The sequence below is a fragment of the Rhinatrema bivittatum genome, chromosome 17 (assembly GCF_901001135.1).
Source record: "Rhinatrema bivittatum chromosome 17, aRhiBiv1.1, whole genome shotgun sequence".
In the NCBI taxonomy this organism is placed as follows: Eukaryota; Metazoa; Chordata; class Amphibia; order Gymnophiona; family Rhinatrematidae; genus Rhinatrema; species Rhinatrema bivittatum.
In genome coordinates this window covers 8,669,096-8,692,506 of record NC_042631.1, presented here as the reverse complement: position 1 = coordinate 8,692,506, position 23,411 = coordinate 8,669,096, and the positions used below count along the sequence as shown (strand labels likewise).

The following is a 23,411-nucleotide window of genomic DNA, read 5'->3' as shown; positions in this document are numbered from 1 at the left end:
GCACTTAATGAACGTGTATATACAATTTATATACAGTCAAATGCATAGGATATTGTACCCTTGTGTTATATGCAACAAATTATCAGTTACCTGATGTGCCTGTGCTGTTGTCTCTTGGCATCCTCTCCCCCTCGGTTTAGCGATGGCGATCGGCTTCGAGGTACCTGGGAATAGCTCCCAATAGTTTTTACTGTGCCATTAGGATTATTCTGCATCTGTTGAAGTAGCTGAGGTGAAAGGCTGCGGTGTGAGGAGGCAGAGGAGGAGGCTGACCAGTCAGGGATGTTGGTGATGTTCAGATTGTTATCACTATTGGAGCGCAGTAGGACATGGGGCGTTGTCAGGGTGTTCTGGGGTACCCTCCTTCGATTTGAGTAACTGGGTGCCTCTCTAAATGGCACTGTATGAAAAGAGAAAATATAGACCATACTTTTAAGCAAAGAGAAAATATTATAATCAGACGTATGCTTTGTTGCAAGTTTTTATAATATTATATAACTTTTAGAACATTTTTTTCCACCTCCAACTTAGAAATTTCCCAGTTTTACAAACTGATAGGTTCAAGTGAACAATCAGCTCCAAATTCTATGCCACTGGTTGAAACCAGTAGCCCAGGACCCAACAGTAATCAGACATTGTAGTAGTTTGAATCCATGAGCAAACAGTTGGCTCGAGATAAGTTTTAACCATTCCTGCTCTCTGAAGCTTTCTTGAACTTCTTATAAAGGTTGAGGAACTTCAAAAGTTTTTATAAACCCTCCCTTTTATTATCTTGTTCCCAGGCTTCTATTCCTTAAAAACAAGACCAACTCATAGGTGATCCTTTATAAACAGAATGTCATTATTTTAACACTGCTTAAAAGGTAATTTTCAAAAGGATTTATGCTCATAAAAGTAGCATATATCATAACAATTTTCCAAAGCCCACTTACACTTGTAAAACCTATTGACAATTCAGTAACCTGTATCATAACAATTTTCAAAAGCAGATAAATGTTTTTGAAAATTACTCCATAATGAATATTTCTTCAGAGTACCATGATCACCTTCAGGCTTATACTAAGAGATGAAGTGAAGACAGATTTTAATAAGGTAACACCTCACAAACTAATGGTTCTCTCACTAAATAGTGATACACAGCTTAATGAAGGGGTCCCGCAAAGCTTTCAGAATAACTCTACCCATTTTTATTTTCCAAAGGCAGCTTACATGCTTTCAGGATTCACAGATTCAGTAATTCTTTGAGTGCAATTGTGTAGTACTATTGTAAAAAAAAAAAAAAAATAGTGTACACCTACAAAACACTAGTAGTAAAGACGCCTCCTACAACAGGGGTAGGGCAACTTCATCCTTCAAGGTCCACAAACAGTTCTGGGTTTTAGAGTAAGCAAATTAACTTGGCTCACAGATCAAATGTTTGCAAATATCTCCGATGACCTCTTCCGTGCAATAGCATAGAACACAACTTTTAAATCAGAAATATTTTCAAATCACAGGGGAAAAAATAACCGATTTTCTGTAGATTCCTGCTGTCACTAACTAGCCAACTCACTTAAATTAAAGGTGAAAATGTAAAGAGTAACAGTAATGGATATGTAAAAGAGAGTCACCTCCTCATTGTGCTCGTTTGGCCTAATAGTAAACAAAAACTAAATTACTAATCAACTTTCTCTCACCAGTGTTATATCGGACTGTTAATGCACTTAAACAGAAAAGTGTAATCAAATAATAATTTGCACATGTAGTGCAAGTGGCAACAATGGGACTACTAAAATTTATCCTTCTCAGTTTATAGTATCCGCTTCCTATGTAGTTACTACTCAGGTGCAAATCAGGTACATTTATTTATTTATTTAAATTCTTTTACTATGCCGATACTCAAGATGTGGTCTATCGTACCAGTTTACAATAGAACAGGGGAAACCAATTAACAACTATATAGAAGGTAAAAAAGTTACATATAATTAATATTACTGAATAATTTGCAGTGCAGTTCTATGGAGAGCTGAATGCATCTTTTATACTGCTTTAGTAATTAGGCAGCATGCCAAGCTTGCAAATATTTATTTAAATAAAAAATTACACACAGCAATCAATTTCCCAACAGCATCTTTCACCCTTCAATGAGAGAAGTTCCATCCAAGAATGCATGGAATTTACTGTACATGAAATTTTATGGTTAAAATGTACTGGTAAAATGTACTTTTCAGATTGTTTTCAACTATTAAACCTGATAACGACTTCTAGTTTCTAAGATCTTCGCACCTATCTCTTGCAGTATCACTTAAGGTACACCACAGTAGAGATGCACAAGCGATGCCACTGGTTTACATGGAGCTATCCAATAATAATGCCCACAGATATTACAACTTTAATAGTTTGCACCATACATGAAATGAAAACCGGTTCTACTTCAGAAAACTCATTCAATCCTGTTCCTACAAGCCTTTCAGAATGCCACAAGGCCCACAATGTGGTACAAGTCTGTACTTGTAAATGTCCTCGTCATTTTTAGCATGGAAAAATGCCTGATCTCACAAGAAAAAGGTAGCCCTCTGGCCACTATATGAAGATGGATTAGAAAACCAAGTTGAATACATCCAGAACTAAATATACTGCAAAATAAAAGAAAATATTTCTCCAAGTTCAGTGCAAAATTGTCTAGTTTGGATTCTTGACTTTTTTTTTTTTGTCTCCTGGCCCCAATGATTAATTTCAGTAAATACATACACCCTGAGCTTAACTCCATATCTGAGGCTTGCTTTTAAATAATATTTTACTGTATTTTAGTGGGATATCAGAAGACAAACTAATGCAACTAGTATATTTCTTAAAATACCAAAAAATCCTCAAAAATAACTTTTTTTGCATTCCAATGCTGATTGTATAAACCAATGGCCAGTGGGGTTAATGAAAAATATCTGGAATTGTCTATTTTTACTAGGCCTTCCTCCTTCCACCAGCCTTTAGTGTTAAAAGGGATTCTTTGCTGCTTCTGACATATTTTGTACAGAATTATCCTAAGATAAGATTTCAGAACTGCATCTCTCTATATATATATGTATATTACTTTCTTTTTTTTTTTTACTAAGATATGGTTACAAAAAGAAATTGATAATACATAATGCAGTAACCTTTCGATGTGACTGCAAGTTTGGAAAGCAGCCAAATGGGACGCTTGAAAACAGGTACCCAACACCATGGCATGCAGAAAGGGGGCTAAAAATAATCCATTTTCATCCCTTAACGCTGATTAACATTCCACCCAACTGCTTCTGTTTTTCCCCAGCAATCTGTAAGTGGGTGGATATTTCCGAAGCTGCTTCTCACGTGCATTTCTATAGTTTTGTGGTTTTGGGGTTTTTCTTATTCTTCACACAATAAAAAAAAATATTGAAAGAGGTCACAACAACTTACTTCTATTTTAAATCTATATTTCTTTCCGGTAGGTTATATTGCATCCAGTGCTACCGCAGATGGTTCACGTCCCTGTGAGAATACTCCAAGCCGATGGGGCAGGCATGGGACTAGAAACGGTTAATTAAACTTCTTTCAGCGAGGAATGCCTCAGCGCATTCATTGCCTTATTTAAAAAGCGGGTATTAATCTTGCACAAGCTCCTTCTAAGAGTCTGCTTTGGTTTTACAATCCAACCCTAAGAATTAAACGTACATGCAGATTCAACGCACAGAATCGCTGTACAAATTCCCTAGGTGTTTACAGGTTACCAGAAAGCCTTGCCAAAAAATGCAGAGGAAGAGCCCAGCAGAAGTGCGGTAACTTGCACGGAATATTTAACAATTCCACGGAACTACTAAACCAATATTTCAGAAAAAAAAAAACTAAAGAGAGAGACAGATGTTAAACAGGAAACCCTGTTAAGAGAAATACAGCTCAGTAAAATGACATAATAATGTTTGCTTCATTTCAGTGTCCAAACCCCGGGCATCATGCAGACACAACTTACCTTCCTTCTTAGTCAAAGCATTGAGCAAAGACTTCATGTTCCCCCTACTTCAGCAGCAGTTTCTTCATTGCATAACCCTTGCTATAAAAAACGTTTAAAAAAATCAAAAAAGCCCGAGCCCCGCCGGCACTCGCCCGTCTGTGTGTGTGGTAGCCGCCGGATGCCGGGAACGAGCGGCTGCTGCTGCTGCTGGCGGTGGCTGCGCACTTGCGCGCATAGCCGGGCATGCAGTGCCCTGGGCTGTGCGAACAAAGCCCACCCCGCATGCTGTCTGTCAGCCGGGGACTGACTGTGCGCAGACCGGAGCCGCTCACGTCCCTCCGCGCCCTTTCCCAGCGCTCGTCATGTGAGCGCCGCCGCCACCAGCACGGAGGGGCTTGGGGTGGGCTCCCTTTCAATTTAAAGACCTTGTTTTGCTTCTGCAAGCCCCTGCTTTTATGGACAAGCAAACCATGTTAATTAAAAAAAAAAAAAAGTGGGACAACTCTTCCTCTCCCCCTCCCCCTCCGCAGAAGGTGGATGAAATCGTAAGGTACCAGGAGCTTGGCAGCTGGCACCAGGAATAGGAAACGAGAAAATAAAATGCTCGCTAAAGATAACAGTCACCGAGAGAATGCACTTGACATTTTAACTCTTGCACAACTGAAAACAAATGCACGTCACCCAATTATTTGCAGTTTTTTTTTTTTTGGACAGGGTTTCGCTTTCCCTGTTTCAGTCTTGAAAGGCTGAGGGGAGACAGGAGGAAAGTCAGACGGACAGTAAGGCAACTTTCACACTGTGACTGCATTAAACATTTAGGGGGAAACCGAGCGCGCATTCCAGTTTGCCAGAGATAAGACCCAAGCATCAATTATTTCCCCCCTCCTCCTCCTCTACAGCAATTATGCGAAAATACATGGGAACGGCTCCACAGAGGGGGGACCTGAAGATAATTCAGCTGAGCAGCCAGGAACTATCAGCAGCATTACACATCGGATCCGCGCTGGGCAGGTGATTCAGCCTTTCATCCTGGGATTTCATTTTCTAGCAATACCTGGAATCCGACACCACCAAGGCAAAACCATCCAAACCAATTTAAGAGAAATAAACAGCAGTTTCACAAGCCCTGGCAAATTAGATGTCACTTTCAGTATGCAAATGTAGGTGTCTTAAGGGCTTTGTGCCTATGAACAGGAATAAGCATGGATTTTATTTTATTTTTTTAAAGCAGTCTTAGCCTTCCTCAATGTAATATTACCATGTAGTCCATGACTACAATCTCTGGTGATATTGCCAGTGTTTATTAAATGCCAAATCATTGTGTTGCCAAGACTGGTGCCCCATAATAAACAGAACAAACTGATTTGTTCACCTTAATTTACAAAGAATATATGACAGCATAACCCATCCAAGTCTGCTCAAATTCTCCCCCTGCTGCACTGTTACAGGTTCTACCCAACCTCCCGCTCTATTCTCATTTGCAAATTAATCCTTTGTGCTTATCCCAGGCTTTCTTGAATTTTGCTGCGGTTAAGCCTTCACCACCTCCACTGGGAGGATGTTCTACATGCGCTCACTGAATTTGCTTTGAATAAACATTTCCTTATGTTTCCATCCGAGTCTACTCCTAGGGAAGGCAACCTTCTAGTCAGTCGCTACACCCTGTTCAGACTTTACCCAGGGATTTTCAAAATGAACTTATGCACCTAAGTAACTGGCCGAGCACACACACATTACCTTGCACAAAGTGACTCCTGCTCCAAGAGGGAACATAACTTGGGCAAGGTTAACTTACATCCTGCATTCTGAAATCTACCGGTGAATTTTCAAAAAGATTTGCACATTACATGTAACGACTATTGCAGCAATTAAAGTGCACGTACGCAGGTAATGGACAATTCAATGACATTGTAGCAATTTTCAAAAGCCCACTTACATGGGTAAAGTACAATTTTAAGCACCTAAATGCTTTTTGAAATCAGGCCCAAAATGTATGTGCATAAGGCACAATTCTGCATGCCTCCCTTTCCCCCAGGGAAGACTTCTCGGGGCACATAACAGAGGTCCGGGCATAATTTTACACACACTCATCCTTAACTGATTTTCAAAGTGCCACTTACACACACAAAACTAGGTTTTAAGCACACCAGTCATTTAAGACTCATAACATGAGCCCTTCTTCAAGGACTCCCTTTTGCCACTGGAAACATGCTTCACTGCTTACTTCTTCAGCATTACGTCTACCTCTGAAAGTCTTCAGAAGGGTAGCAGAGATGGTCATTTTTGCTACACCAGACTAAGGTGGGCGGCACCCTATGGAGGCGTGGCCTTTTGAGGACACTTTGTCACATGCATTGCTCCTCAGACATTCATGCCTCGATAAATTGGTTAGTCTATAAGGTGCTACACCTGCTTCTGTCAAATATAGTATATGAATCCCTCCATCAAATCTCCCCTCTCTTAATGTCTATGTTTAAAACTACAGACTTTATATATAACAAGTCTTATGACATGGAAAATATTAATAAATACTTTGCACTGTTAATTACAAATGTGTGTTTAGAGAAAAACATTACTTTAACAGACTCTACTTAGTAACAAATAAAATGTATCATTTGTAAGCATCATATCAAACTAACAGTCTTAAAAGAGGTTCAGAAATCATTAAAAACAAATTAGCATAGGAAAATATTCCTTTGTCCAACTTAGGAATGTACATTTCTCCATAAAATAAGCCTCTATTTCTATTCGCAAACTTATGACTATGTGCACATTCTTGGGTCTCTGGAGAAAATGTATATACTGTAGTTTTAAGAAAAACAGCAAGGCATGGGGAATGGATGGAAGTCTTAATACAGATACACCTGCTCCTCTTCCAATAACTTCAAGGATCAAGATGTAGCCTCCTGTCTCTTGTAATCAAGCTGATTATGTGTGCACTTAAAGGACACCATCACACATTCTCATAGAATTTCCAGATAGGTCATGTATGTTTCAGTGGACTTCTACTTTTCTATGAGTTTAAATTCCTTTCCAAGTTTCTGTTTGTATACAAAATGCTGACAGCCCATGATTTTTCCACCCCCAGGCTGCAGACATGACAGGTTCTATGTCATCATGAAGGAGACCATTGACTCAAATACTGTGTGCAATTCTGGTCACCACATCTTAAAGATAGAGCTACACTGGAGCAATTGCAGAGAAGGGTGAGCAAAATGATAAGGGGCATGGAACGGCTGCCCTATGAGGAAAGGCTAAAGAAGTTAAGAGCAGTTCAGTTTGGAAAAGAGATGACTGAGGGGGGATATGATAGAAGTCTACAAAATCATGAAAGGAGTTGAACAAGTTAATGTAAATTGGTTATTTACTCTCTCAGATAATAGAAGGACTAGGGGAAACTCCAAGAAGTTAGCAAGTAGCTCATTTAAAACAAATTGAAGAAAATTCTTTTTCACTCAGCACTTAGTTGTGCTCAGGAATTCATTGCCAGAGGATGTGGTTACAGCAGTTAGTGTAACTGGGTTTACAAAAGGTTTGGATAAGTTCCTAGAGGAAAAATCCATAAACTGTTATTAATTAATAATCAATAGTAGCTTGAGATTTATTTGTTTGGGTACTTGCTGAGAATTGTAACCTGGACTGACCACTGTTGGAAACAGGATGCTGGGTTTGATGGACCCTTGGTCTGACCCAGTTTGGCATATCTTATGTTCAGAATCACAACTGGGCAGACTGGATAGGCTTATTTGTTTTTTTCTGCTGTCATTTACACCGTTACTAAGTTACTGGTTTTTTCCAGCATCATTAATATGCAGTATTTAATAAATGATTCACTTTGTGGGAATTTTTTAAAAGAAAACACAGGGAGGATAACTTTCAAATAATTGTGCATGGCGGCATATTTATGATAATAATTTATAACCTGTGTGCATCATATGCAAGTATTATAAAATCTGCATATCTCCACCCCACAACATACGTGCATATGTATGCTTACACATGAATAAACGTAATGCATTGAAAGCGAGTATTTCAATGCATTGAATGCACTTACGTTTCCTACCTAGTTTTAAAAATAGGCATATATATTTTGCACATGAAAATAAATTACTTATTCACAAATTCTGAGTTATGCGATTAAGTTGGTATATTTTTAAATATGCATGCATAATTGACATTACCAGTTTTATCAATTACTCTACCAGTTCTTTTCCAGGTCATCAAGACCCCCCCGGCTCTTCAACCTGAACTCCTGCAATTCACGCAGCTCTCCCACCCAGCTAACAGTACGCAATAAGCATATTTTATATCATGCAAGATAATTAGAAGGTGTAATATTAAGCTAGTAAGTTGGCAAATCTACATGCATACCTTTTAAAATAGCAACTTATGTGCATAAATGTTGACACCGCTCCATAAGGCCCCATAGACTGCCCTCCTTTTATATGCATATATATGAGCACAAAAGCAAAAATATGCGCATGTTTGTTTATAAAATACACCAAAAGAATGCAACTTAGTCCAAATGATATATTCACTTTTTCCTTTCTATTGGACCATCCTAGTAAGCACTACAGGTCGATAAGACCTTCATTGCATTACACAATCATTGGTCCTTGTGTACCAACATTTTTGCAAATAAAAATATTTTTCAAACCCACTTATCTTGTGATATTTTCCTTAATAATTAGTAATCCCAAAGCCCTGACACATGCCGTGTTTCGAAGCCTTTTTCTGCATCAGGGAAATCTCTCAATCACTGGTCAATAATACGTGGCAATTGGGATTCAGCTGATACTTGAACATCCAGCTTCTAGGCCCCCTGTGCAACCTGCCAGATAGGCCTGGTCAAGTAGTTGTTATTGCATTGGTAGCTCAATAAGGAGCATACAGCTGCAGATTTAATTCCATCCCTGCAGCCTACCAGACAGATCAGACTTCATGGTTGCCTGTATTTTTGCTAGGACTTCTAACATTTCACATTACTCCTTTTGCCATTCATTTTGGCAACACCAAAACCTATTGCTGTCAAATAGTATGGGACGTTGCAAAGCCATCCAAGTCTGCTGAAATTTGCAAGCAGAATCTGAGATTTCCAGATTTATATTTTCATGATTTGGCTTTTAATATTTTCAGAGGATAAAGTTCACTGGTTAGTGAGACCTTTCTCACAAGTTATATTTAGTTATTTATTTCTAAACATTTAAAATTCTGCTTTTTACCAAGGATGGCCTCAAGATAGCTTACACATTTGACAGACAATAACCATCTTTAATCTTTAGAATCAAGTTCACTGTTGGCTTCCGCATAGTTGGCAAAAGTATAAGAATCCTGTATGGGAGGGCTTATGGCCCTGTATCTACCAGATACAGTTCTGCTCAAGCAGAATTGTAACATTTGTTTGAAATGAATCCATGCTCTATTCATGCACTATGATGCAATATTTTTATTGCATAGGATTAAAAAACCATTACAGTGTACAAACATGTGTAAGGTAACAAATACAGAATCAAAGATACACAATCTCTGTGTAAACGAACATGCTTGCTCCCAGCTTTATTCAATCACATTTCAGACTGTCCATACGCCCTCTACTTCAAAAGACATTATTATTTAACTTTACTGAACCTCAGAAAGCTTCAATTTGTAGCAACGATGTGTTTTACACAAGTCTGCCCTGTCTGCCCACGTAAAATGTTTTGAAAATCACCTTCACTGTTTAAGACCTTACCCCACAATGAAGACATATTATAACTCCAGATGCAATAAGCAAACAAACCAATCTCTGTCTGCCATCCTCTACATTTTTTGGAGCATGCACTGCTTTCTTATGAGCCCAAACAGGGGACAAACAGACCCTATATGTAGGATGCCATACTGTACTTCTCTTAGAGAAACTCACCAGATGACAACTGAATTGTGGCCCGCAGCCCGGATACACATCGGGCCCCAGGTCCTATACTGGAAGTAAGAGGCTGCAGACTTTGCAACCTTTTGGTTGAGTTATTAGCAGCCTACATTTCTCCAAAATAGCACTTTATGAATCACAGCCTTATAAATAGCTCAAGATTTTTTACAACAAAGCTCAGGAATAGCACACAGGGCTCTGTGTATGAAGATGTAGGTGGTCAGAACAAGTCTGCCATCTCAGGCTCTTATTCTCATTGAGAGAAAACGTTAGCTCACCAGAGAACAGAAAAAGAGAAAAAAAAGTTATTTGCTTTTTCCAACTCTACTGTAACCTCAATTGCATTTCAGAGTATTCCCTAAGATTCCAGCATGTAAATAAAACGGCAGTGCATAGTTCTTTACAGGATAGGGCCCACCTCTCTCCCCCCCCCCCCCCCCCCCCATGCCTGCTTAACCTGCTCAGATCAAATTTGGGAGATTATGCAAAGATGAAATAGAAGGAAAAATTGTAGGTTTTTTAATTTAATTTCTTTTTAAAACGAGCGTTTCAGACTATGACGGATAAAGGTTCTCTCTCTACAATTTTTCAGTGCAAGAGAATTTAACAATGTCTTGGTGAGCATATTCTTAAAATGCACCTTTCAGAGTTGTGTGTGCAATGCGGCGTGGGGGGAGGGGCATATAAGCCGCATCACATACAGCTATAAAATTTCACTTACTAATAGCAATTGCAATGTCTTTAAAAAGAGAAAAGGCTTTAAATGTAGCATTTATCAGTAGAAAATTGCACTGCAAACTAACAGGCGGATTTTAAAAGCCCTACGTGTGCCAAAGCCGGGAAACATGCGAGTATCTCGGGCCAGCGCGCGCCGTGCAGATTTTAAGAGACGCCCGAATACGCGAAGAAATCAGGAAGTCAAAAAAGTGGTGGGACTTGGGCGTTCTGGGTCTGTAATCTGAAGTAGGCGCATAAGTATTTCCGTGCACAAGCACACGCTGGAGTCCTCCACTGGGCAACCTTACTTCTGCTATGGATGGCGTGCGAGGTTTAAAATGAGAAAAATCAGAGCTAGTCAGCGGGGTTTGAAAGGTCGTGGCTAATAGGGTAAAAGGCAGGCTAGCTGGGGGGAGGGGTAGGAAGTCCTATCCTGAACTGGGGAAAGAGGTATTTGTGTCAGCGCAGGCGCCTAGGAAAATCCCCCCCCCCCACTTATCTGGTAGGGGTGCGGCATTTGCGTGCATCCATGTAAAATTGCATGTACAGCTGATTTTGTCACATGCATGCATATATGTGCGTATGCTATAAACTGGCTGCGTCCATTCTCGCAAGCTACGCCCACGCAGCTGTTTGAAAGTTACTGTCCCGGCACGGATGATCTCTGTTTATCTCAATTTTCTGTCTCAATTTTGTTATTTTAGGAACCAACTAATTAAGCCCCAACATCTGATTTAACATTCAGCTCTACTTCTTATTGGGTTACAAAGATAGCATAGATTTCCAGGTATTTTAATCTGTATTTTGCCATTTTAAATTATGAATGTTATGTTGTGACTGCTTTCATTATATTTTTGCTGTTTATGCAGTATGTAAATATACTGAATAAATTAATTTTGATAAGGACTGTTGTACATGAGGGAGTATAGCCTGGGTACCTTTGCTTCAGTCCTTCCACTTACCCAATTAACTCTTCTCACATTTGGTTTTGTGGAAATTTACTAACACAACTCAAAAGGTCCATACTGCACCACTGTGCAGGTCCATTTTCAACTGCCTGATTTTAAAAGGCCCATGCGTGTAAAAAATGGGGGTCATGTGCGCATTTTAGAAAGGGCCTGGCCACGAGCAAACCCCCGTCATGCTCAGAAGTGCCAGGCCAAGTGACAGGAGCAGGACATGGCCCGGGCAGGGAGAGCTCACGCCAGCAGTCGGTGCGCAGAGTTCACTTCTGCTCCTGAGGAGCAGTAAGTATAGAAATAAAAAAAATATGGGGTACCTAGGTAGGGGTTAGATGTCAGGGTGGAGAGGGGAAAAGGGAGGAAGGTTAGGTAGGGGGTAGGGAACTGTGAAAAAGGCCGACAACGGCGCCACGCGTGATTGCTAAATCTCTCCCTGCGCGAGTGAGTCACAGGCCTCCCGCACATGCGTGTGTGGATGTTAGAATCTGGCATGCACGTGCGTGTGGACATCGTATTTTATAACATGCGTGCGGTGATGCGCGCATGTTATAAAATTGGCGCATCCATGTGTGCGCGCCGGGAACCACACGCACATAGACGCGCATGCACGGGTCTTAAAATCGACCCCTTAGCCTATATATTGGTTTATCCAGCTAACTTTAGTACAGGTCTACAGGCTGAGTTAGCTGGGTAACTTATCTGGCTAACTGTCCATTTCCCTGCCACCACTTAGATATATACTCAGCTAAATGGCAGCTACTGATGATGGAAACATATTTAAAATGTGCCACTTAGCCCAATAAATAGGAAGGTGCCTGGCTAAGAGGCACTGAATATCTGCCTCACAAATTCTTTTTAACCCAATGGAAAAAAAAAACCCCTCACCTCACCACTTTAATCATTCAGTTCCCCATCACATAAAAGCTACAAACATAATGGTCATCAGCTGTCAGGCTCATAAGACCAGCACCTGTGATGGTCTCAGCCCTGCTGCCACAACAGGACAACCAGGCATCTCCTCCTCCTATCCAGTGTCCACACAACTACTGCATCAAAGGGTCAGGTTCAATTTATAAGCCAGTGCCCAACCTGTGGCGAGAGCACCGAGCTGCGACAATCCCCGAAGTACAGACGCTCAGCCCCTAACAAGAGAACAGGGTAGGAGGGCAGATTTCTACCTGCTGCTGTCCCAATGTTCACTGTTCACAAAACCTTTGACCTACATCACTAACTCTAACACCAAGTGCCCATTATGACAACAGTGGCTTTTGCAATTTGAAACCAATTACAAATCTAACTGAAACCACCAAAGTGGTTTTGCATTAGCTATTGATCAGTCTTCGCCAAGTAATCCGTCTTGATCACGTATAACCACAGCTCTATTTAAACAAGTGCACATCACAAGAACAGTCCACTGAAGCATCAATGTCACAATTTTTATCTGAAAACCTTAGTTAAAGAAAAACAAAGTAGCAGCAGCTACCCAAGCATTTATAAAGCACATCTATCTCATTCATATAATCCTAATTCTTCCTTAAAATAAAAACAAAATCATTCCTCTTAATTTGGAAAGGAAAGCATTTTTATTTCTGTTTGTAAGTTTAAAAAGAAATGCACAAGGGATTGCCTGAGTAAACCAAGACGCAGAATCTGCATGCTGTTCTAGCCATGCTATGCTGGGAATGGGGAGACTACAATTACACTTTATTAAATAAAACCCAACTATTTGCACAAGCCCTTCAGGAGAATGCATGTTTATGGGCTGATTCAGTAGGATAATTTGTGTGAACTTTATTGGAATCAGCTGAGGGCTTTAGGGTAAGTTTGTACAGTGATGGGAACTGGGAGGGTTGTATGCTTTGTGCACCACTGTTTACATATCACGTGTCATCATAAAATGGGTATTTGTATGTATTTTGTTACCTGCTGTGAGCTTGTTATGAAACTGGGATATCAAATATAAATAAGTATATTAGGTGGCAAGGCATATCCATTATTAGTGGAAGCAGGGTGTGTGCTGTGTATTCCCTAAATCCCAATATTCATACCATACTATTCATTTTTAAATATATCACAAAACAGGTCATCTCTTGCCATTAGGAAAATGATAGGACACAGAATAAATAAGCAAATAATATGTGGTTCAAACTGAACATGCTGGTTTATTACATTCCTTAAAATTAAAAAAATAAAAATAAAAAACCTTGTTAGAAAGATGTGGACTTTATTGTGCATATAAAAGCCATGCATCCACTTTCACTGCTAAAGACACAAAATTAGTATTCAGTCTTTGAAAAGCTTAGATGAGATCAATAAAATAAAGTAGGGGAAAACTCCCTAAGCAGTTGTGAATGAAGTGCTATGGCACCAGCATCTTGGCAATAATTCCAACTGAGCTGAAGAAAAGAAAAAAAAAATTGGCAGAAACAAAAATGCATTCTACCCAAACTTGCAGTCCATTGCAACCACATCAATGTCCTGAGAACCTATAGCAGGGTCTTGAAGCAAGACTTTACCCTCTTGCAGAATCTGTTGCTATATTATTGCTGAAAAACTGGAATCATGCCCAAAAAGCAATGCTGCTCTTCATTTGCCGAAGCTGCTTCAAGGACTTGTAAACTACCTCTGGGGTTTGGGGAGGTGGCAGATACATTTTGATAAATTAAATAAAATATGATTTTCCGGAAATGTGTTAAGGCAGGAAGTCACATGTGGAACAATTTCTACAGTGTCCCAAAGTTTATCGTATTCATCCTTAAAAGACTCTGAAAGGTCAGGATCAGAAATTAAACACCAAAGAACCAAAGGAAATGAAGAAAGTTGTAATTGCACTGAAAATTCCCATATCAGCAAATAAAACTCTATACTAGAAACCCAGACAATGTTAAAGGAGAAACACAGGAACAATACTGCTAGGACAACAAGCACCAAGAGATGGAATCAGAGACCAGGAAAATATGACAGAATGGTCACAATTGTCTGAAACGCCACCAACCTAATTATAAAGACCTTTCAATTGCACTTCAGTACGTTGCTCGTGTTTGTTACACCTCACAGGTTCCAAAAAGAAGCTCTTTGGGACAACGCAAGCATTAAGAGAGAGCTAGCAGAAAATCTGAGGCTGACACTGTACCCAACGTGGTAGGTGTAAAACCAAACCCATTTGGGAGCACTAACTCATGAGGGGGAGGGAAGGAAAACATCTGCTTAATTGGCTCAGGAAGACTGTGCAATAGAGCGACCACCTCCTAAAGGAGGAGACTAGACAGCAAACCGTGCCCAGGCTGAAAGACCATCATCATGAAAGACATTTCCCGCAGACAGAGGATATCATTGCTATTACAGTATATAGCAAGCTGGAAAAGTAGTGGAAATATTTTGAAAGTGGGATCTAAAAATTAAGGCAGTAGTAATATGTTAAAGGAAAAAGTACGGGCATTTATTTATTTAAAAGTGTTTGTATACAGTCTTTACAAACAGTGTTTAATCAAAACGGTTTACATAACTAAATAAAAAACAAATGCAAATAAAGATTTAAATTTAAAAGAACAAAGATTATCAAATTATAAAAGCTCAAAATTACAAAAATATATAATAAAAATAAAAATCTAAAACAATGAATAGTTTACATAAAAAATAAATCAATATATAATACATAATAATGTTGTGCCCTGTGTGATGGAGAAGCATATCAGCAGCCTACTGAATAAGGTGAATAATCAAGTCCCTACATAACAGGGGGGTAGCCATGGTCAGCTCCCTCAGGCCCCACCTTTTCCACTTCTGTGGATAGGACACTGCATAAGAAAATTATTAGTGGGGGATAGACATACTCATAGGCCTCCCTCCATTCAGAAAGCAGGCTAAAATAAGCTAGAACGTGACCTCCAACCCCTGCCATGCATTATCATCCCAAAATAAAATGAGGCCCAATACTTTGGAAAAATGAAACAGACGGGGAAAAAAAAGGCAAGATATTACCAGACTGCTAATCAATATACATTAAAAGAGTAAAGATCTTTAACTTCACCCCATATTCAGTACTACAGTTAGCCATCCAAATGCCATCACCAAAGAAACAATATAACGTAGCCTCTTCCCAGACATATATAATTCAGGGGCTTTACCCCTCAGAAAAGCCAGAGCCCCAATTACTCCCTCTCATCAATTGCACAACTCCAGATGTTTCTTCCTTCTCATCAAAGTTGCTTAACACAAATCAGGACAGACATGCACTTTATTTCCAAGAAAGGACATCTTAATCTATAAATAAATAAACATTCCAGAATCCTATCCCTGTCCATCGCAAGAACCAAAGGAAAGAGCCCTGAACCCTGGGTTTCCAATCTGCAAGAGCCCAAGAAAAACTGCTCAGATCCAATGTGAGCAAATCTTCCAGCAGTTTTATTTTCATGAGCCTCCCTGAAGGTAAAACTATCCCATGGATTTTAAGAATCTCCAGCAAATACTCCTAAGCCAGTCACGAGGCAGACTATCAGGTAGATTGGGGCATTTAATAAGAAAGAGGTTATACTTTCTGGTCATCAATTCTGCTTTTCTATGTAGAACCAGGTTATTTTTAATGAATGGAGAATTAACCGCCTTGCAGGACCTCCAATTTAACTGCAAAATCCTGCAATGTTAAATGGTGGACAATGATTTTGGACGGAGACTCTGGGTCTTCTCCCACACTTACACAGCTTCTCTCAGTCATTCTTTTAACTGAAGACTAGAAACGGGCCTTCTCCTCACCCTGGAACCTGCAATTTAACGGGAGGAGGTCAAACTCAAGTCTTTCTTCACGGGAACAGTGCTGGAGACAGAAAATAAATGAATTTCAGAAGGACCCGGGCAAAGCAAGGCTATCGCCAGAGATGAGGCAAGGTCTTGGGTATCACATTAGGTAGGAAAAATGGGCAGAATGGATGAGTCAGATGATGTTTTAAGCAGTCTGCATTTCACCGCTAGCGTGGCATCAGAGTTAACCTCTGTGTTGTAACGACAGGTTTTAAAGTCAGAAATCATTAAGCATGCCTTGGGTTGAATATTCCATAATGTTATGGGCAAATCTAATGAGCAGACAAGTCTACTTTCAAAAAGAGGATGTGCAGGAAACGACTTACCGTATTTGGCCTATCAAGTCTAAAACAAGAGAAGGCAGCCAAGGAAGGCAAATGTGCACTATTATACAAGTTCATATACAAGCCAAGCAAAGAACCTGACTGAGCCAATCTGCCCACCAGTACTGGACCGATACGTGCGTGCCCACAGGAGAGTTTTGTTTCAAGATTTAATTTCCACCTTCCAGGATGATGATGATTCACTTTGCAGTTCTAGAAAGATGAAATAGCCAATGTGCAACTATCAGACAGGTAAGCTTGTCCTCATTACAGAACAGAGCAGTGCACTCCCATCCGCTTCAGTGTTCACCTTTGTTAATGGAATCTGTCTGGAATGCATTGCACCGCTCAGCTTTTGTTACAATTTGCTGCGGTCTGAAAAGTAAATCAGACGCAACTTGGCAGTGCATTCCAGTGGCTACTGCAAAGAGCTCTGACCACTGACCAGCACTCAGACCCCAAGTGCCTGCCTCGTTAACCGCTTTGGGATAGATAGCGAGTTGATCTATTTTCCCTCCCCTACCCCTTAACATTTTATTCTCATATTTTGTAATTCATGAGGAATTCAGCAGTTATTTCCGAGCTTCATGTCATGTAAATTAAGAAACATCTTAACATCCACTAAAATGTATTATGGCAGAAGAATATTTTTCAGAGGGACAGAAAAAGTAAAATTACATTTTTATAAGAACACAAGAACATAAAAAGTTGCCATACTGGGTCAGACCAAGGGTCCATCAAGCCCAGCATCCTGTTTCCAACAGTGGCCAATCCAGGCCACAAGAACCTGGCAAGTACCCAAACACTAAGAAGATCCCATGCTGCTGATGCAATTAATAGCAGTGGCTATTCCCTAAGTAAACTTGATTAACAGCAGGTAATGGACTTCTCCACCAAGAACTTATCCAAACCTTTTTTAAACCCAGCTACACTAACTGCACTATCATTCTGAATATTCAACACTTGGCAAATATGAGTAGGTTTTACTTAACCACAGAATACAATTATAGGACAAGAATTCAGTTGGGTAATATTTTTAACTTAATTTAAAAATTCTATTCTGCCTTTCGAGGACAAGACAGACATTTCAAAGCAGCTTACAACAAATTTAAAAAACATGGCATAGAAAATCACTGTTAACAAGCAGTAATTAAACAGTGATGTACAACAATCCCTTAAGTGTATCAGGTGAATTTTCAAAAGAGTTTCGCATATAAATGTAACATACTATTGTAGCAATTTTCAAAAGCCATTTACCAATGTTAAGTGCACTTAATGCAGGGAAAGGCTATGGATAATTCAATAGCATATATCGTAGCAATTTTCAAAAGTCTCTTAAAGTGCATTTACACATGTAAAACTAAGTTTTAAGCATGTAAATCTTTTGAAAATCAGGCCCCAGGTGGATAACATCTTTCAATCCAATCCATTACCTATGCTCTGCCATCACCATTAAATTAATCCATCCACCATTTCTTCAAAAGACTCCTTTTGCTTTTGTGTAAACTAGTTATTCCTTGGGTCAGGATTATAGATTTCAATAAGCTAGGTCAAGAATCTTTTTCCTTTGCAATGCCTATGTTTTATAATGATTGTCCAGTTGAAATTAGGCAAGAGAAAGATATAAACATTTTTAGAAAGTCAGTTAAAGCTCTGCTTTTTAAGGAGAGTTAACTGGATCTGTTTTATAATCTTGTTCATCTATAATGTATGTTTTAATTTAATTTCACACACACACTTATGGGCCAATACAGTACAATGTGCTCCGATGGAGCGCACTGTTAACCCGCCATTGGATGCACGTTTTCGACGCGCTAGCATTACCCCTTCAGTAAGGGGCTGAAAACGCGCGTCCAATCCCCTGAACCTAATAGTGCCCTCAACATGCAAATGCATGTTGATGGTCATATTAGGTATCCCCACGTGATTCAGAAAACAAAATGTGCAGCCAAGCCGCACATTTTGCTTTCACAAATTAGCGCCTACCCAAAAGGTAGGCGCTAATTTCTTCTGGCACTGGGAAAGTGCACAGAAAAGCAGTAAAAACTGCTTTTCTGTGCACCCTCTGACTTAATATCATGGCGATATTAAGTCGGAGGTCCCAAAGGGTAAAAAAAAATAAATAAATTTGAAGTCAGCCCACGGCTGTCGGGTCGAAAACCGGACGCTCAATTTTGCCAGCATCCGGTTTCCGAGCCAGTGGCTGTCAGCGGGCTCGAGAACAGATGCCGGCAAAATTGAGCGTCAGCTGTCAAACCCGCTGACAGCTGCCGCTCCGGTCCAAAAGGAGGCGCTAGTGTCCCTAGCGCCTCCTTTTGCCTTTTTACCGCCAGGCCTCATTTAAATACAGAATCGCACACACAAGAGAGTGGCTCTCCCGTGGACTTTACTGTATCGGCCCGATAGAGAGAGACTTCTGTTATCTGCACCTAACAATTTGCATTTCACAGGTTAAATCAGGTGAATTTTCAAAAGGATTTACACGTGGTTTTCTATACTGGTAGAAAAAAGTGTGTGTGTGTGTTTGAGAGAGAGTGTGTGGGGGGGGGGGGAGGGGCGAGGGTCAGGGAAATCTGATGTCACCCATAGCACTTACCAAATCTTTAAATTGCCAGTCCTGGTGGCAATGTTTGCCTGGATATCTTTGCAGCTGCAGCCAGTGGAGAATCAGACCCTAGTGATCCCACAGTTGATGATCCTATGGTTGTTCTCCATGGCACAAGGGCTGTGTTCAGGGGGCAGGAGGTGGAAGGATGTAGAATAAACCCTGGCCCTTGGGCTCTCTCACATTCCATCTCTATCAGCAAGGATTTTCCTCCCCAACTCTCCAAACATCATTATGGCATGAAAGAAACTAAACTGGTTTTCTACATAGTTTCCTTGCTCAATAGAAACATAGAGTTGTAAATTTGTAAGAACCTTAGCAGCAGATGTATTCACCAGAAACAGAAAAAGTCCATTTGGTTTTCTTAACCAAAAAGTCCACCAAGAGATTTCGGAGATATTCACATCCTATTATAGCCACAGAAAAAAACAAGGAGAGCAGTGGCGGCATCATTGATGGAAAGGAGAAATTAAGTAGCTTGACAGGGGTGGATGTACCGATGACCACCATTAAAAACTATGACCAGAAGAAGACAATGGACTTCTGGAATACTGAGAATGTACCGAATGAATCCCCTTTACAGAAATAGGATACATATTTACCTAGCAAAACAATTCAAAATGAGAGCTTTATTAGCACTGCTCAAATCCTTACACAAATTATGATGAAATTTAAAAAAAAATCACTACAACTGCACACTGCCCCCAACCTTTTGTGTGTGTGTGTTCAGTGACACTCCATTATATGGACTGTTCAGAACAATCCAAATCAGGTCACTAGAAAAGTAATACCAGATTGTCCATTTGTTTCAAATGATTACAAAATTATTGCAGACATTTTGTTTTCTTGGCATTCCTAGGGGGCAGGGGTTTGAGCTCAGCACTGAGAATTAGCAAGAGCAATGCTTCACGTGCACTCCAGAACAATGCTAGCAGCTGGGACCCTCTTCCCTAAACGGCTCCCTTGTTGGTCCCAACCCGCTAATTGCAAGATCCCAAGTTTCATCAGTTTTTAAGAATCTCTTCCTTGCCATTGTCTCAGCAAGGGGAAAGATGATTGCATTCGATTCCCTCTGGAGAATTCTTGCATGCCTGTGTTTGGACACTTGAATTACTATCTCCTTTCAGTAATATGCAAACCATGAAACTTTGCACGGCAAAAACGCGCTTCCCTTTAATGCCACTGAGAGATGAAGCCTCCACTTGATGCTGTTGTGCAAGGCAGGAATAGAATCTCAATCAGGCAAATTTGATGACCCAATTTAGTTTCTCTCTGTCATCACTTACTCTGTTTCTACGATGCAGTTAGCTAACTACATCATTAAAAAAAAACCTAAAAACAATATACACACACTCTCTCTCTTCTTGCTTTCTGCTGGATGCTTTTATAATTTTTTTTTCTGGTGAAACAGTGTCATCCTGTTCCCTTGTATTTCCAGTATAAATTTAGGAACCTACCAGAAATGGCCTAGTGCCATAAACCTTTTGTGGGCAGCTTCTTGTGGGGTTTTCCAACTTTTATTTTCCTTCCCATCTAGCCCAGTCATTGTATAGACAAGCTTCTGACTGACAGACCCCGGCTGGAGATCCTGGCACAACTGTCACTCATTATCATTGTCTAGGGTCCCACATGTCTCCCCTCCCCCAGACTTTCATAGGAGTTTTGAGAAACCGGTGTCATGGCAGAGGGCATAAACACGGCGGCTCACGGGATCACTACCTGAGCACTGGATTGGCTCTTCAGTTCTAAAGTCATGCGGTTTTGCTTTCTCTATGAAAACTCAAAGGGAGAAAACCCCAAAAATCGGGACACCTCATTTGGCCATTTGAGATAAGTTCCTTCATCTCTTATGCTAGCTAGAAAAAGTGATTGTTCCATATTTATTGATATTTTGCTATGAATGAAAAATACTTCTACCTATTTTGACCGAAGGTATTTTTTCATATTTCAAAAACCTTTTTGGGCTTGATTAATAACATGAAGCTTGATGCTCAGGTTTGAAGTATATCCCATGTATGATTGCCCTATGATTTTAATCTTTTCTGTTTTCAGTGTGAACAATAGTCAATCCTTGGACATAGTCATTCTTTAACATTATCCACATTTTTTTTGCATGTTTACTTTGTATTTAAAATGTTCTTTTATGGTGATCATCTCTGCTTTTATCCTATCTACCCTTTCTCCTCAGCTGCTCCTACTCTCCATAAACTGCTAGCTCTGAACACTTTACTATGTATCGTAACAGAGCTGATAGGAATCAATGAGAAAAGATCCTTGTTAACTGTAACCTTGTGTCATAAACAATGACAAACATATATTTAAAAATCAGTAATGTCCAAGAAGAAAAGTGCAGAGAATAAATCCAGGGACAAGCGGACAGCTGATTTAATAGAGGCAACTACACAGTGAAATCCTGATAATCTGTCATGTAGGTTAGGGATAACTTGTTGTAACATAAAATGTGTTCGTTTATGCTTTGATAGTCGTTGTCGATTCAGAGAAATCCCTTCTCTTTTTCTTCATCCTGGACTCCCACATGAAATTGAGCCACAGAAAATGTTTCCAGATGCACAAAACATACTTCCTGTCTGTGAGCACTGGATTTTATTTAATGTGTTTGTAAGCGTGTGATGATACAACAAATTAAATAAAATTCCCCAGAGTGATCATGATACATGCCCAAGTTAACAGCAAGGCAACATCAACATGAGAATAACAAATGGTGGTGATTGGGGGAGAGACTGGTGGGACTATAAGGGTTAAATAGGCTTAGACGAATCACAGGATCACCCTTAGACCAACATATGGGATCTTCTAAGATGACGCAAAGGACAACCTACCACTGAATGCTTAAGCTCATATATTTAGAAGAGATGCAAAGAGTAGAAAAAACAATTTTACGGTTTAGTGAATATTTTGTTGAAAGGTGCATCCAAGAACTCCTGAGCATTTGACTGACAGCCTCCTAGCTCTGAGGATATCATTGTCATTTTCTGATTGCCTGTAAACTCCTTCAGCCCTCTCTCCCCTAGGTTCTGCAGCCCAAGCAACCATTTTACTGATGCATGGCAAAAAGTGTTCCCTCTAAATTTCAGAAGCTACTGAAAATACTGTGAGGAAAAAGGAAATATTCAAAGCAGCAAATCAAAGTTGGTCATCTACCACATCACTTACCTCTAGAAACTGATGCAGAGCAGGGCTAACACATTACTCTCTATTTTATTTGTGGGGAAACTTGGACCAGTGAGGTTATCAAATTTGTGGATGATACAAAATTATTCAGAGTAGTTAAATCACAAGCGGATTGTGATACATTACAGGAGGACCTTGCAAGACTGGAAGATTGGGCATCCAAATGGCAGATGAAATTTAATGTGGACAAGTGCAAGGTGATGCACATAGGGAAAAATAACCCTTGCTGTAGTTACACGATGTTAGGTTCCATATTAGGAGCTACCACCCAGGAAAAAGATCTAGGCATCATAGTGGATAATACTTTAAAATCGTCGGCTCAGTGTGCTGCAGCAGTCAAAAAAGCAAACAGACTGTTAGGAATTATTAGGAAGGGAATGGTTAATAAAATGGGAAATGTCATAATGCCTCTATATCGCTCCATAGTGAGACCGCACCTGGAATACTGTGTACAATTCTGGTCGCTGCATCTCAAAAAAGATATAGTTGCGATGGAGAAGGTACAGAGAAGGGCAACCAAAATGATAAGGGGAATGGAACAGCTCCCCTATGAGGAAAGACTAAAGAGATTAAGACTTTTCAGCTTGGAGAAGACACAGCTGAGGGGGAATATCATAGAGGTCTTTAAGATCATGAAAGGTCTTGAACGAGTAGATGTGAATCAGTTATTCACACTTTCGGATAATAGAAGGACTAGGGGGCATTCCATGAAGTTAGCAAGTAGCACATTTAAGACTAATCAGAGACAATTCTTTTTCACTCAACGCACAATTAAGTCATTCTCAATCTGCCTCAGTGGCAACCTTCACCACCTCCACTAGTAATCCATTTCAGGACTGCCATCTTCAACTGTGCTTTTTACAAAACAAATGCTTAAGCCAATCAGAGACATCCTTCTCATTCTTATTATCAAATTTAGAATTAATCTCCATAGATATCAAGGCTTGTGATGCTGTGG

At 39.9% G+C, this 23,411-nt stretch overlaps 1 protein-coding gene across 9 annotated transcripts in view; it reads right to left on the bottom strand.

Annotated features, from left to right (window-relative positions):
- SHANK2 (SH3 and multiple ankyrin repeat domains 2) overlaps nucleotides 1-23,411 on the bottom strand; it is a 544,106-nt gene that overhangs the window by 302,546 nt on the left and 218,149 nt on the right. For 8 of the 9 annotated variants that reach the window (XM_029582906.1, XM_029582904.1, XM_029582897.1 and 5 more), the window contains one exon: nucleotides 91-400. In XM_029582906.1, the coding sequence (XP_029438766.1) occupies nucleotides 91-400 (310 nt within the window). Of the gene's footprint in view, nucleotides 1-90; nucleotides 401-3,967; nucleotides 4,348-23,411 lie in introns of those variants that run through there. The other variant, XM_029582905.1, reaches the window with a different exon arrangement.